Source organism: Eretmochelys imbricata, chromosome 2, assembly GCF_965152235.1.
Source record: "Eretmochelys imbricata isolate rEreImb1 chromosome 2, rEreImb1.hap1, whole genome shotgun sequence".
NCBI lineage: Eukaryota > Metazoa > Chordata > Testudines > Cheloniidae > Eretmochelys > Eretmochelys imbricata.
In genome coordinates, this window is record NC_135573.1 from 110,818,190 (window position 1) to 110,833,281 (window position 15,092).

Consider the following 15,092-nt stretch of genomic DNA (forward strand, 5'->3'; position numbering starts at 1 on the left):
TAGAGTGGTTAGTTCTTTTTAGTTATAGACTTAAGCATCCATCCTCATGATGTTATCTGGGACTTTACAGTAGATAAGGAATGGGGTAGTGTTCTTAACTAGAGCTGCATGAGTCGGTGATCCTCTCCTTAAGGCAGAGGTACCTGCCTCATACTCTGTGACAGCGGGCTTGACTTTATTTGTTTTCAGTTCTGGTTTTATTTTAAAAAGTGTCCAGATCCTGCCCTTCTCTGGATGAAACCTGTGATATGCAGATTGCCCTAAGGGGGCCATATCTTGCAGACCTCACTTAGGAGTCAGGTGTGCATGATTTGGTTCTCTGTGGGTGTCTCCATTCAAATAGTCTTTTATTAATTAGTTTTTGTTTTCTCTTTTCTTCCTTCTGCTTCCTCCACAATACTTCTGGCTTCCCAGGTTTCTAAGGTCAACGGAATCACTCGAATGTCATCTCCAGGTGCAAATGCAGCCAGTGCCAAAAAGATGAGAGAAGTCAGACCTTCACCATCCAAAACTGTGAAGTACACTGCAACAGTGACAAAGGGAACCGTCACATACACCAAAGCCAAGAAAGAACTGGTCAAGGAAACCAAACTAAATCACCACAAACCCAGTTCACCTGTTCACCATACAATCTCAGGGAAAACAGAAAGTAGCAATGCAAAAACCCGCAAACAGGTGCTATCCCTTGGAGCGTCCAAGTCTAATAATATCGCTGTTAATGGTGTCAAGGTCAATGGCAAGTTGAACCAAAAGGCATGCACTAAGGAGGTGGGGAGACAGTTGAGGGAGGGGCTGCGCAATTCTAAGAGGAGGCTGGAAGAGACAAATCACATAGAGAAAATACAGTCACCCACCAAGAAAATGAAAGGGGCGGTCAGCTTGACAGAAGCTGCGAGCAAAAAGGCAGCTGTGGAAAAGCCCTTGCTGAATGGACATGTGAAAAAGGAAATGCCAGAGAAGATTCTGGAAAGAAATAGGCCGAAAAGAGCCACTGCTGGAAAGAATACTCCAGGGAAACAAGCACATGGTAAAACTGAAAATGCCTCCTGTGAAAATCATTCTACCTCTGAAACTGAGTCCTTGCACAAGCCACACGACTCAACAGGAAAGCACGAAAAGGGTAGTAGCAAGTCTGGGTGGGCAATGATGGATGAGATTCCCATCCTTCGGCCCTCCACAAAGGAGTTCCATGACCCGTTGATATACATTGAGTCAGTCCGAGCTCAGGTAGAGAAGTATGGGATGTGTAGGGTGATTCCTCCTGCAGACTGGAGACCTGAGTGCAAGCTGAATGATGAGATGAGGTTTGTGACACAGATTCAGCACATACACAAGCTCAGCAGGCGCTGGGGACCCAACGTGCAGCGGCTGGCCTGCATCAAGAAGCACCTCAAATCTCAGGGCATTACCATGGATGAGCTCCCACTCATCGGTAAGGGCTGTGGCTCCTGCTGGTCTTTTGCTTCAGTTTATAAGCCTTGTGTAGTAAATTTTGTGCTTCATTTGATTTTGTGATTAATTGAATCCCTGTGAAACTGCAGGATGCTGGATTTTCCTCTGTTTATTCATAGACCAGGTGCCGTGCAGGTGGGTATAGTGCAGGCTTCTCCATGCTGATTCACTTAAGCACGTTAATACTGCCTAATTCTTCATTGATTTTATCTAGGGCAAAAGGCTACATAGGTCTCTCTATTCAAATTTCAAGACCCTCTCTTTTCTCCCCACTTACTTATAAAACTAATAAATATAAATATTAAGATTCTTGATCTAAAGTTACACTGGAAGTTTTTAGGAGTCTTCTGTTTACAGTTTATGGAGTGCTGCTAAACTAGAAAATGAATCTGACTTTTCCCATCTCCAGAATTCCTTTCAAAAGCTTTTAACAAAAAACAAACAAACACAAAACAAAACAAAAAAATCAACCAACCCAACCAAAAAAAAAGGTCGTTTGAACTGACTTCTGTTTGGTTATCCAGACACTTAAGATCACAAATTTCTAGTGACCTGCAGACATTTAACAACCATTAAGTGTCAAGAATAGGCAGTAAAATGTGGTTCATTGCAAAATGGCGGTTTCATTATTTCTCCCAGCAGGTAGCTGCCATGGCTAATGCCTGAGTGAGAATTGTTTATTTAAACGAATTCTTGGTTTATAGTCTGCTGTCAGATATGACATAAGTAATAGAAAGGTGACAATGGCTTGTAAAGAACATATATGCTAGTTAAGGAAAACATTTTAATCTTTAGGAAAATTATCTTTAAATCTGCTTTTTCTAAGCAGCCTAGAAAATATAATAAATTTATCTTGGTTGCTTCAAATTTTTATTTAACATTTCATTTTTAGTAACTTCTAACCAAGTTATAATTCGGAGACCTTTAACAGTACAACTTCAGGCACTGCTTTTGTGGCTGAGGCATTATTCCCTGGGAGGCAGCTATGCACATTACTTTGTTTAAAGACCTCTCCTTTCTTTCTACCTCAAGTGTACACAACATTTTTTTCTCTGTTAAAACTTTATTTCAGTTTTCACAACATAAATACGTGAAAAAGCAAGAAAACAAAAGAATTCAGACATTGCAAGATTATAATATTAACCAAGAACACCTCTGTAATGTGCAGTACAATATATCAGCAGGATTTAAGAAAAAGGAGAAAAGATTAGTATTCTACAGTACAATCCCTGAAGAAAAGTAGGATTGCTGTAATATTAGGTTGTGAGATCAAATGCTCGAAAGTTCAGGGAATTCCAAAAGTTAAGATTACTCTAGCAGCATTAAATTGATCCTTTGGCATGTCTGATATCTGTAATGGTTGTATGTTAATAACAAGGAGTATTAAATTCACGTTAGATTGGCAAGGGAAAGAGGAAAATACAACATGTGCAGTATGGCAGTGTTAACACTCCTGATGCAACATTAACTTTTTGATTATATTTCCTGGCTCTTGTGTACCTGATCTCACAGCTTTATGATTATGTTATTATTAATCTTTTCACATTTAATTTCCTATGTATTTTAAGTTTCAAATTAAAACAAAACGTTGAGGAGAAGGGGAAGAGAAATCTGAAGGTAATCAGAGCACACAGATTAAAAATATATTGGCTTCAGCAGTAGAGACTTTAAATTCTTTGAGATAACAAGTGTGCGCACACGCATATTCCTGCTGTAAGGACCAAATCCCATTTCCACTGAAGATCATTGAGTTTTGCCATTGACTTCAGTGGGGCCAGGATTTGGCTGTAAATGCACGCCTGAAAATTTGTTTACATTTTTTTCCACTGAGCTTGCTCAGTATTGCAGTTTTCAAATAATCCCAACATTGTCAAATCAAAACAATTTTTTAAAAAACAGTCAGAGGAGAGTCCTTAGTAACCCGTGCCAAGTTTCCAATTTCAGCCATTTGCGATGAGCCCTTTTAAAAAGAAAAAAGGGGTTAAATTTTTTTCCATCAAACTTAAAATATATATTAACCCGCAGGCAGAGGCCAGCCTCTTTGGAAGTTTCACCCTAAAAATGAATGTTTCAGAAAGTTATGGCCCTGTGAAATGGAATTGTAACTGAAACCATTTAACAATCTTTAATGAGGGCAGGTGTTATGAAGCACCCACAGCAGTACAGCATACGTACTCAGTGAGAGAACTCCAGCTCTGACATTCTAAAGTAGCTTCCATCTTGTTGTGCTTGAGAACATTACATTTTTAAGCAGGTGATGAAGTGTTTTGAGATTGGTGATTTAAACAGAGCGTGCAGATATTTATGTTGTATTACAAAACCATTTAATATGAAACTGAGCCACTCATCTTTTAGAACTGAAGGGATGTTACTCAGCTTCATACAGGCCATATACCTTCCATTAGTTTGTCAACGGTGTGCATGAGCAAAAAAGCTGTGTGTTGCTTGAGTGCTATTTTTTGTGAAGGATTAAATGTAACAGAACAAAAACCTCTCAAATTTGTTTCCTTTCTCCTGTGGTGTTGCTCTCACCACCCCTCTCCTTGTAGGTGGAAGTTGCACTACTTTAACTAGGAATGGTTGCTAGATAGGACATACTTTTTCTGCCCTTTGACCTACCGTAGAGCTTTGTCACATATTTGGAAAGTCGTTGCCTATTGTTTCAGCACCAGTACTGAAAGCATACTCCTGGGGTCTAGCCACGGGCATTCTGGTCATCTAACCAGTGATGCGCTATCAACATTTTAATAAGGGACTCTCCCAAAAATGGTCTGCCTCCGTTGCAGCACTGTTTAAAAACTGCACAAAAATTTTCCATGTGTCTCCAGGCTTCTCAGCCTCGTCACTGAATTTGCCTCGAAGGAAGGAGCTGAAGGGTAGGGAAAAACTGTCAAGGAAGAGAATGGAGGAGATAAGAAATCTGAGGACAGCTATGAAATACTGTAAGACAGTATAGCTAATTTGCGGGAGATGCACGCATACAGCTCAGATGCTATACTAAAGGGCATAGTAGAAGAATCTGAACAGGACAGACGGTTGACTGGGCTTGAGAGGAGGTAGCTATCATCACAGCAGTGGAGGAGTCATTTAGAATGATGATACTTCTTTCTGTTTTACAGTACTGTTTCCAAGCCATATTAAATTCACATTAGAGACTGCTAATCCTTAATGTTTCTCAGGATGGAAAGAGGAGATAAGGATGACTTGGGAGCAATGTTGATGACAGTAATGTTGTGGTTTTAGTTTTTCCTATAGCAGTTGTCCTTATTTATGGGCAGTTTTTGGTCAGTTTGTGAACCTTTTTCTGTTGATGATTAATTCTGTCCTTTGACTAAATGTGATACTGAGGTTTTCTTTAAAATTTTTACTTTTGGATGGAAAGTTTATCATTAATTTGACTGTCTTTATGCTAGAATTTAAAAGCTTTTGTATAGTCTGTTTTTTTTCTTTGATTGAAGTTTCCCAGAAAGTAATGAATAATTCTCCTGATGATCTTCCAGTTTCCAAAAACTAATACACAGTGTAAAATGCAAATGACCATCTTCACTAAATTACTAGAGGATGCCACTCCGTGGACCCATCTGGAGCTTTTTACTTTAGATCAGTCACATTTCGTCTGTTTGAGTTGACAGAAACATGTTTGTGATGCTTATGGAGATGTGAATCTCCATTTTCCTCAGTTTGTTGTCCTGGTTTTTCCCTTGTTTTTGTTTACTTATGTACAAAAATGGTTTGTTAATGTTTGTCTTATATAATGCTTCATATTTTGAAAATGTTGTACAGATGTTAAAAACTCTGCACTACACCTATATAAAGCTGGTTGGGAATTTTTTTTGCCAGAAATGCTGATTCACCGAAACCAAAACTTTTTGTGGAAACTCAGTTTTGACTAGAAGTTCACTGGGAAGGTTTCTGAGTGGATTAAATTTCAGGGAGGGCTGGGGGTGGGGTGGGATAGAGATTGGGAGGCATGACCTCAGAATAGCTTGGTATCATTAGGGTATTCACCTTTAATATGGGAGACCTATATTCAAGTCCCTGCTCTTAATCAGGCAGAGTTGGAGCTTGATTTTGTCAGGTGGCAACTGAACCCAAAAGGGAGGCCAAAAGTAGCTGTGGGGAAGGTTAGTGAAAATATGATCCACTTAATAATCTTGGCAATCCGAGTATCTTAGTCAGAACTTGGGCACTTTAAAAATGGAAACACTGACTGTTTGACTGTTCTATTCTGTTTTGGTATCTGCATTACTGAGGATTTTGAGAAAATAGAGTGTCCCACCTGAACAGAATCTGATATTATATAAGTAGTAAAGAAATGTTGAATGCAGTCTGCCAAAATTTTTCCTAACTGTTTCCTGTGTTTCCCTCTTCCCTCCCCACCACCCCACACACACGGACTCCAGGAGGCTGTGAGCTAGATTTGGCCTGCTTTTTCCAGCTGATCAATGAAATGGGCGGCATGCAGCAAGTGACTGACCTCAAGAAATGGAACAAGCTGGCAGATATGCTACGAATCCCCAGAACTGCGCAGGACAGGCTAGCAAAGCTGCAGGAAGCCTATTGCCAGTACTTGCTCTCCTATGACTCCCTCTCCTCTGAGGAGCACAAGAAACTAGAGAAGGAAGTCCTGCTGGAAAAGGAGATCTTAGAGAAGAGGAAAGGTCCTTTGGAGGGACACTCAGAAAATGCCTATAAGTTCCATTCCTTGCCCCGGTTCGAGCCCAAAAATGGACTCATCAATGGCGTGGTTCACAAAAACGGCTTCCGTAACAAGTTGAAAGAAGTTGATATCCCATTGAAAACAGGCAGGCGGCGACTCTTCGCTCAGGAAAAGGAGATCGAGAAGGAGGAGGAGGAGAAGGGAGTTCTTAGCGACTTACATAAGTGTATATATAAGGTAGTAAAGACCACTTCTGTTGATTTTCTTCAGTGAAAGCATTGACACGGATGTTCTCTGTGCTGCACTGTGGTGAGACCCAGCTGGAGTCAGCCAGTGGGCCACAGTGTTTTTCCAGCGTCAATGGCTGGATTATTAATTGCTGCAGGCAGTTTGATGAGGGGGTATTAACTCCATCCTGATTTTACTGCAGCTTGACAAACTAGAAAATGTTATTTTTGTGGATGTGCTACATAGAACACTAGTCCCCCTCCATCTATGGAGTTGGCTCTTTGTAAGAAATACTCTAAGCAATTATCCTAGCAGACACAACATTTATTTTCATTTTTTAGTGACGTTTAAAGTAACGTTCTGCTCTCTCACGCCTGTTTCTTGCCAGTTGCTCAATGAGCAGAGTACCACTCCCTTGATAGAGCCATCAAAACTAATGTAGCTAAAAATACACACGATTTAGAAAGTGCAAATTGAAATGCAAACAATATTTTCAACCATGATGCCAAATTTTGCTAAGCACAAATGGTCATAATGCTTGTTCCTCCAGCACATTTAAAATCCGTTTACAAAGGATTGTTGTCTCTTTCATTGTATTTTATTGGCAGCCTTCCACTATTGAGCAAGAATTGGCATCACAACTTGCAGTGTACTTTTTAGTTCGATTGAATTATTTAGCAGTGCTGAGAGTGAGATATACAGTACTTACTGTCTGCGGCCAATAAGCTGCTATACCACTCCTCCCTCCCCAGTCTCTCTCCTGTCACTATGAAATGAAAACAGATAGCATTCCCAGTGTTACTGTCCGAAGTAGTTTTTGTTAAGCTATTTAGAGACTGACTAAGCTCATGAATTGCATTTAAGAAAGTTCATTCACATTTCTTCTGCACAGCAATGCATTAGAATTTGTCAGATGAAGAGCGTACTATTCTGGGGCTCCCTTGTCACTCCCGTGTTAAAACAAACTGTTAATGATGTTTCTATCACATTAAAAGATACAAGCCTTATCTAATGGCAGCTACATTAATGATATTCCCTGTGCATAGTTAAAAGGCCTTTTTTGTACTTAATATCTTGAATTTAATAATAAATGAAACATACTGATCTTCACATACAAAACACCACCCCACTGCTTGCCAGTATAAAGTCCCCAAGTTACATTTTAGAGGGAGATGAGAGATCATACACAAAAAGAGTGAGTCTGTGCAGAGAAATATCTTAATCAGCCATTACCTGAACACTGTAATAATAAGCCTGAACCTGCTAAGTTCTGATTGCCTCATGCAAAGTGCTAAACGCTCTTAAACTCTCATTGACATGCTTTCAGAACGTTGTGGAAGGCTCTCAGGACTTCGCAATGTCAGACCCAGTATAGAATCATAGAAATGTAGGACTGGAAGGGAGCTTGAGAAGGCATTAAGTCCTTCCCCCAGCACTGTGCCATGACCAATTATAGGTTTAATAAATGTACTTTTAAAATGTACATGTGATTTAGCACGTAAACAATTAAATATTAGTGAACTTCAGGGCTGACATGATTCATGCTACCCCCATCTACCAAAAGCAGTCAAGATACAAGAACCAAACCAGACCATGAAGTCTTGAATTACAGAGTGGTACTATAGAGAACATTGCAACGTGTTTTCTGCTTACAGCCAAACTTGCAATCCTCCTGAAAACCACACACACAGTCAGACTCAAACCTGTTTGAAAATTGGTATGGGCCAGGGTAGAATATATGATACACATTTGAGAATGTTTGCTCAAGGGGTTCCAGAGACACAGCCCCCCAAAATATGACCTCCTAGCCTTAAACTCTGGCTCTGTTACTAAAATCACAACACGTCTTGTATCTTTCTGTACAGAGGTAGGGGAAAAAACATGCAGTGAGAACTGGTGTCTAGCATCGAGAACAAGCTCTAAAAGTTAACTCTCATTTTTGTTTTTAAGATTATATTTTGCTCTTGACTCTGCAGAATGAACAGCTGCCCTGCTGTGAGTCAAGTGTGGCTCCGAGCCACAGTGTGCAGATTCCTTAGCTGAGCTGTACTATTTATGGATTAGAGCTAAGGTTGTGTGGTTTCATTATGAATGAAACAGCACTTTAACTGCAGATCCCCTGGCTTGCATAAGTGTGTTTTCTGGGGGGGGAAGGGGGGTGGCATTTCTTATCACACTAACATTCTTTTGGGGATATGTGAGAAGACCTTAAGTGAATATTTCCTAATATTTGAGTTTTGAAGCCTTATGTTCCAGAAGGGTATAGGGATAGGAAGGTCCTATTGTGTGACAGCAACCTTAGCTCAACTTTAAGAAAGGTTTTTGTAAATGAATAGATTAGGGCTGGAAAGGACCATTGTGTTCATTGGTCATTGCCTACATTACACAGGTCATAGAATTTTACCCGGTAATTCCTGCATCAAGTCTAATATCTTGTGGTTGTATTGGGGCATATTTTTAGGAAGAGACCACCAGTTTTCCAGTACAGTTCTCACCAATGCCATATACAGAAGTACTAAAATATTTTGATAAAATACTTGAATAGTCATTGGGCCAGAGAGAGAGAGAGGGTGTGACTCTGTTGCCTGGTGACTTGAGAGGTGGGAGAACCCAGGGTTTGAGTCCCTGCTCTAATGACTAATTATTTATACAAAGTGAAACTGCTTCAGCAGGAGATATTGATACCCCCATCCCAGAATAGCCAACAGTCTGGTGGTTAGGGCACTCACCTGGGAGGAAGAGACTGGGTTCCAGTCCCTGCTCTAGAGCTGGGATCAAACTTGGGTTTCCCAAACCACCACTACCTCTTCCTTCGCATGCCTAACTCCCCTGGCGAGTCTAGCAGGAAAAAAATCTGGGTTTGGATGTTTTGTTTGGATAATGACAAAACAATTAGTTTAAACTAAAACAATTAATTAAAAATGGCACAAACTCATGAAATGTTTGGTTGACCTGAATTTGGGTTTTTCAGCAAAAAAAAAAAATGTCTGAAAAATTTCATCTAGCCGTAGTCTGGGCACTCCTGACCTGAGTTCATTTTCAGGACTCTTACCTTTCTCTTTTCTCTCCTTAATAGTAATGTAGGTAGAATGAAGTATCACAATATAATTTTGCCATTCAGCTATTCTTCTGTTAAGGCTCTTTACTGCTTCAAAGATTTTGCTTAATACTTCTAAGTTCCTAGAGGATCCTTAGTATCAACTGTTCAGATCTTCTCAGGGGCCTCAAAAGGTGTTTTGCACTTCAGTAATAATTTTGTATTGTGAGTCTATTTTCAGCCAGCTCCATTTTAGAGTGCAAAGCCTTAAAATATTTTCTCTTAATGATCCTCAAGAAAATATTGTCATATTTTTCATGTAGAAAGCTCATCAGCCTTTATATATTTTGTGACTTTTGGGCCGAGGTGGAGGATATGAAATTTTTTGATTGAGAAAATCAAGAACTTCAATCTTTTTAATAATTCTGTCCACTATTGTATGTAGGTTTCTTCCCTATGATAGGGCAGCCGCCCATCTCAGAATTTGGAGGACATAGTTAATTTTGGAGGATCAGTCCTGAATCCTATTCTCTTTTGTATGACAAAGTGGCAGGCAAACCATCTTAAACCTAAAAAGCTTCTATAGAGCATTCATTAGCAGCTTGTCATCAGGGAAGTATATGTACAAGTTTGAAGACTGTAGGAGCAGAGTGATTTGAGGATTTGTTTTCAAAGCCTGCCTCAATAAAAGATTCACAAGGGCAGTAAAAGATGAAGGAAATTGCTCATTGTATCACAGACCATCCAACTTAGAGGTTTATGAGAGTCTGGGGCCCTGGGCATTTTACAGACTTCTTGTAGCAGCTAATTGCCCTGCATTCAGTTTAAAACCAAACAAAAACAAAATGTTAGGACCATTGATGTTTTAGCAACAGACTTAGTCTCTTATAGGAAAAAGAAAACAACAACAAACTTCTGTGTAATTGTCCCTGGTTTACTCTTGGGTAGAGTTCTTGCTCAAAGTAAGCAGAAATACAGTCTTAGCAATTTAGCAGATCATGTTTCACCATTTAAAAAAATAAAAACAAAATAATCCAACTAATTAAATGTTCATTTACCAGAAGTTTAGATCTAGAGGGGGTGTGGGGTTGGTTCTTAGGTTTTCCTTTATTTTTTGAGAGGAAGAGGGTTGGCAAATGGTGAGGGAAGGTAATTTGGTGTCAGAGGAAAGAGAGAGGTAGATATGGGGACAAGGGATAGACTTCATGTTTGTAAAGCAGGAATTCCTTTTTAACTTCCTTTTTAACATTTCTCTTGTACATAGCCTGGCCTAGTACAACTGGTACATATCACAGTGGCTAGACCAAAATATTGCAAGGTTTGGTGGCAGGGTGCTGTCATCCTTCACATCCCTTAGCTTTCAAAGTTATTTTCTTAGTTTAGAGTGATGGAAGAACTTGAAACCTAAATAGAGGCTGCATTTTCACCAGAGGGTATAGGCAGGTTCCAATATCCCCAAGCCTTAAAGGGGGGGCATGTTTCCTGTCTCCACACGGTCTCTTTTCTTGTAAGCCTTTAACTTGGTCTCAGATAATACTAACATAAAAACACTTTTAAGGCTTATTTTACACATTTCCAAATTTTAAACTTTGGATCATACACTGAGAACTTGACCACCGTATTTTACTGAGATCTTTGGCAACCTGGTTGCAGATATACAAAGGGCTGGTGCTATGTCTTCCTTATGGATCTCTCTTAGATTGAAAATGTGTTTATTATTATATGTGTGTGTGAGCATCTAATATATAAGAATAATATACATGTAAAAGAATATTCAGAAGTTTGCTAAGTGTTGTATAGAACAAAAATAAGACAGTTCCTTGTCCCAACCAGCTTACAATCTAAAGGACATCATGCAGACAAAGTAGTGGAGGAAGGAAGCAATACACATTTTATTATTTTGCTTTTGTAAACCCCCTGCCCCTCCATACCAATCCCTGGTCTTCATAATATTGTTATTGAACCATGCCTTGCTGCCTTGTCGTTGTTGTTGTTGTACATGCAATTACTGAATATAAAGTGTAACTTAGCTCCGAGTCATCCTTTTTGTGTCCTCCTGTTCTCCATATAGTGCATGTTCTATCATGAACAGCATCTGTTTGCACAGAAAAATAGGTTAAATGAGGTTAAAACACTTTTCCTAAAAAGAGAGACCTTAAAAATGGAAACTGACTTGGTGGAAGTTTTAAAATGACATCTGCATAGGCTCACTTGCTGTATCAGCTGCTGCTTGCCATGATAAAAGCTGGAGTTCCCTACTGCTTTTAATGGCATTTGAGATACTTGCTTCAGGAAGAAATGTATATTAGATCAATGGACTCTGTTGTACCTATTCTTAGAGAACATTCTGTCCCTTCCCCTCTCCTGGTCTTGGGCTGAGGAAGGTAAGGTTTGCACAGTAAATAACACTGGAGGTGGGGGGCGAAGGTACCATTTTTATTTTCACTTTTAATCGTGCTCTCTTGATTCACAGGGTAGGTCTGTTTCTTTAACAACCTTTTACCGGACGGCAAGAAACATCATGAACATGTGCTTCAGCAAGGAGCCTTCGGTAGCTGAAATAGAGGTGAGGGGCAAGAGAGCACTTAGGGATGGGAAATCTTTCCCTATGGAGGATTTAGGGATGGCTCTGCAAAGTTAAATCACAAAGTGGCACAGTAGCCTGCTTGAAGGTGTCTGATGCAGGAAGAGAATGAAGATGTTGTCTCTGCTCTTCCTTTTGACATTACTTAATATCTTCAATAAAGGCACTGACAAGTTAAAGACAGGCAGGAGGGCTGGCTGGTTTTGTGGTTGAAGCACCAGCATGGGAGTCAGGGGATTGGAGTTCTGTTCTTGTCTCTGCGAAAGTCTTCCTGTGTGAGTTTGCACAAGTCACTTAACCGCTCTGTGTCTCAGTTTTCCCCATCTGTAAAATGGAAATAAACAGTCTTCAAAAGGGATGTTAAGTCTTAATTCATTGTTATTTTTAAAGTTCTGTATATCTGTCTCTAAGAGGAGATGTTTTGTTGGAGCAACACTGAGTGTATCAGTGGACTGTAACCTTCTGTTGATTGGTGAACATTTAAAGGAATTTTCTCACTGTCCGTTGGACTAAAAATTTACTACTGCCTTCTTCTGCTATAGCAAGAGTACTGGAGGTTAGTGGAACAGAAGGATTGCCATGTAGCAGTGCACTGTGGGAAAGTGGATACCAACACACATGGGAGCGGCTTTCCTGTTGGAAAATCTGAACCATTCTCAAGGTAAAGTTAGATAAATAATCTGGATTTTTATGGTATTTTGCCTCTTATGCTACAGTTATTCTATTCAGCACAGAATCCATATAAGACTATAGGTCAAAACAATTACTACAAATGTTTGAGATGAGGAGCAACTTTAAGACCAGTTTGTTTTTAATGCGGACGCATAATAATGTGTGTATCACTTCATTCAACAGGCATGGGTGGAACCTTACAGTCCTTCCTAATAATACAGGATCCATCCTGCGACATCTTGGTGCTGTGCCTGGTAAGTAGATCCCCCCCCAGCGTTCTGTGTGGTATTAGGAGTCAACAATTTTGGCAGTATCTGGAGTGGGCAGAATCAATTCTGTTTTGCTTTTTGTTCTGTGCAATTTTTACTGGAGAAGGCCACGTGTGTATCCACTGTTTAAAATTACAGAGGTGCAAGTGGTATTGTACATTTTAATGATTGGCATTGTCATGGCTACTGGGCGAACTGTGCCTTAGACCCCATTCTGTCTCTCTCGAGTGCCCACCTTACATGGTAAGCCTGGCTTTCTGCACCTCACTCTGGGTGGAATCATGCAGCCCAACCACTCTTAGATTGGCTTTGTGGGCTGCAGCCCCTTGGTTTCTAACCATGTTAATGACAGAGGCCCAATTTGGTTTTGACATGTGAGAGTTTCACTTGGGGGAGCCTGTCACAGCATATGTTTCCAGTGACACAGAAACAGCGTCTGCAAAACAAAGTATTATTTATTCATTCCTCAAAGGTACAAAGCATGTAGAGCAGAGAGTAAAACAATAAAAGGCCTACACTTATGCCTTAAACTTTCCTTGGCTGCTTGTGTAGGTACCTCTCAGCCCAGCTAATTCCCTCTGTAGCAGGGAGAAGCACACTGCCCTGTTGTAGCATGTTCCCCGTCTCTGTGCCTCAATCTGTCTGTCAGCTTTCCCCGACATATCTTGAAGAGCAACCTCTCTTGGCTCAGCAATCCCCTTCTCCCATCCCTTTTCTAGGGTCTCTGAGATTTAGGACTCTCTAGGGTTCCAATCTTTTCGCCTTGGGAAGAGCAACCCATTCCAGCCAGGAGGGAGCCAGACAAGGGGTATTCTGCAATTGATAGATTCCGCGCTTCAGAGCCGTCTCTTTGCCATTGTTTTGCTTCCTGGTTGTTTTCCCCTTTACAACTGCCTTTGATTTAACTCCTGGCCTTCAGGCAGGATAGTGTCACCCAGATAAACTGAGGGTCATATGATATCTATAAAAAACAATGCAAATGTGTCCCAGTTCTCCACAGGGATACCCAAAAAGCCTCCACTTGTTGCAGTATTTATAAGCATATTGGGTGGGGACATGATTTCCAATTTATCCTCAATCTGTTCTTTGAAATGGGCACTTTTCCTAGATCTAGAAAGGTGCTGATTTGTTTTCTAACCCATATGGATGGACATTGCCTTGGAGTATTTTGTGTTTCAAGGCATAAAAAGCGATCTGTACGTTTAGAATTGATGAACAGTTGGGGTGATATACCTGTGGGCATTTACTTCTCCTTGTAATGTCCCTTTTAGTTATTACTTGTACATCTGTGTCAACGTTTTGCCTCAGAGTGATGAATGATTGAGATATTGCTTCCGTATTTATAGAATCTAGAACGCAGTGCTGGGTAAAATAATGACAAAATTTACTGTGAATATTCATTAGGACTTCATTCAAGTTTTAGTGGTTTAAAAAAAAGTGCACTGAAAGCAGAATTCACAATCACATATACAAATATCCGTGTTGGAGTACTATCACAGTCAGAGAACAAATACAGTTTCAAGTGACTTATTTGACCTATCAAAACTAACCTTGAATTTTGGGTATTGATGATCAATCCATAAAGTAGAAAATTAAAAAAGATATTTGAGTAACTAATAAATTCAAGGCCATTGCTATCGCCTGGTAGATATTTTATGAGCTGAAAGAGTCTAAATTTGTTTAATCTATTATTCTTTGTGAATTATTCACTCTGCTCTGGTAGAGACAGAAAATTTTTCTTCAAGATGCGTTGTCCATATATATTCCGCTCTTGGTGCACATGTGCCCAGTACTCAAGTCTGGATTCTCTTGGCCAGCAGTGTCTATTGAGGTCGTGCTTCTGATGGAGGATGTAAAGAGTAGGACAGCCCCAGCTGCCTCTTGCTTCCTTCTTACCTCCTTTGGCTATGAATTGGAACTTAGTGTCCAAGTCTCTTTGCTCCACTGTGAACTATGTAAATAGTTAATGATTAGCTTTAGTGTTAGTATTTGATCTCATTTCTTTTCTTCCCTTTTTGTAAGGAAACTGGTTTCTGCTTGCCTGGGAGGGTAAGGGGGATCACTCTCTCTGGGTCTGGCTACACTGCACCGAGAGGTGTTATTGCAGCAGGGGTGGCATGCCCATGCTAGCTTTACTCTTGCTAGCACAGCTAAAAATAGCAGTGAAGGTATGGCGACATGGGCTGCAGC

The 15,092-nt window shown here is 40.1% G+C and overlaps 1 protein-coding gene across 1 annotated transcript in view; it reads left to right on the top strand.

Annotated features, from left to right (window-relative positions):
• Window positions 1–15,092, top strand: part of JARID2 (jumonji and AT-rich interaction domain containing 2) — a 307,425-nt gene that overhangs the window by 258,972 nt on the left and 33,361 nt on the right. The window contains exons 7-11 of the mRNA XM_077810603.1: window positions 415–1,432; window positions 5,856–6,349; window positions 11,851–11,943; window positions 12,504–12,622; window positions 12,817–12,887. Of these exons, the coding sequence (XP_077666729.1) occupies window positions 415–1,432; window positions 5,856–6,349; window positions 11,851–11,943; window positions 12,504–12,622; window positions 12,817–12,887 (1,795 nt within the window). The remainder of the gene's footprint in view (window positions 1–414; window positions 1,433–5,855; window positions 6,350–11,850; window positions 11,944–12,503; window positions 12,623–12,816; window positions 12,888–15,092) is intronic.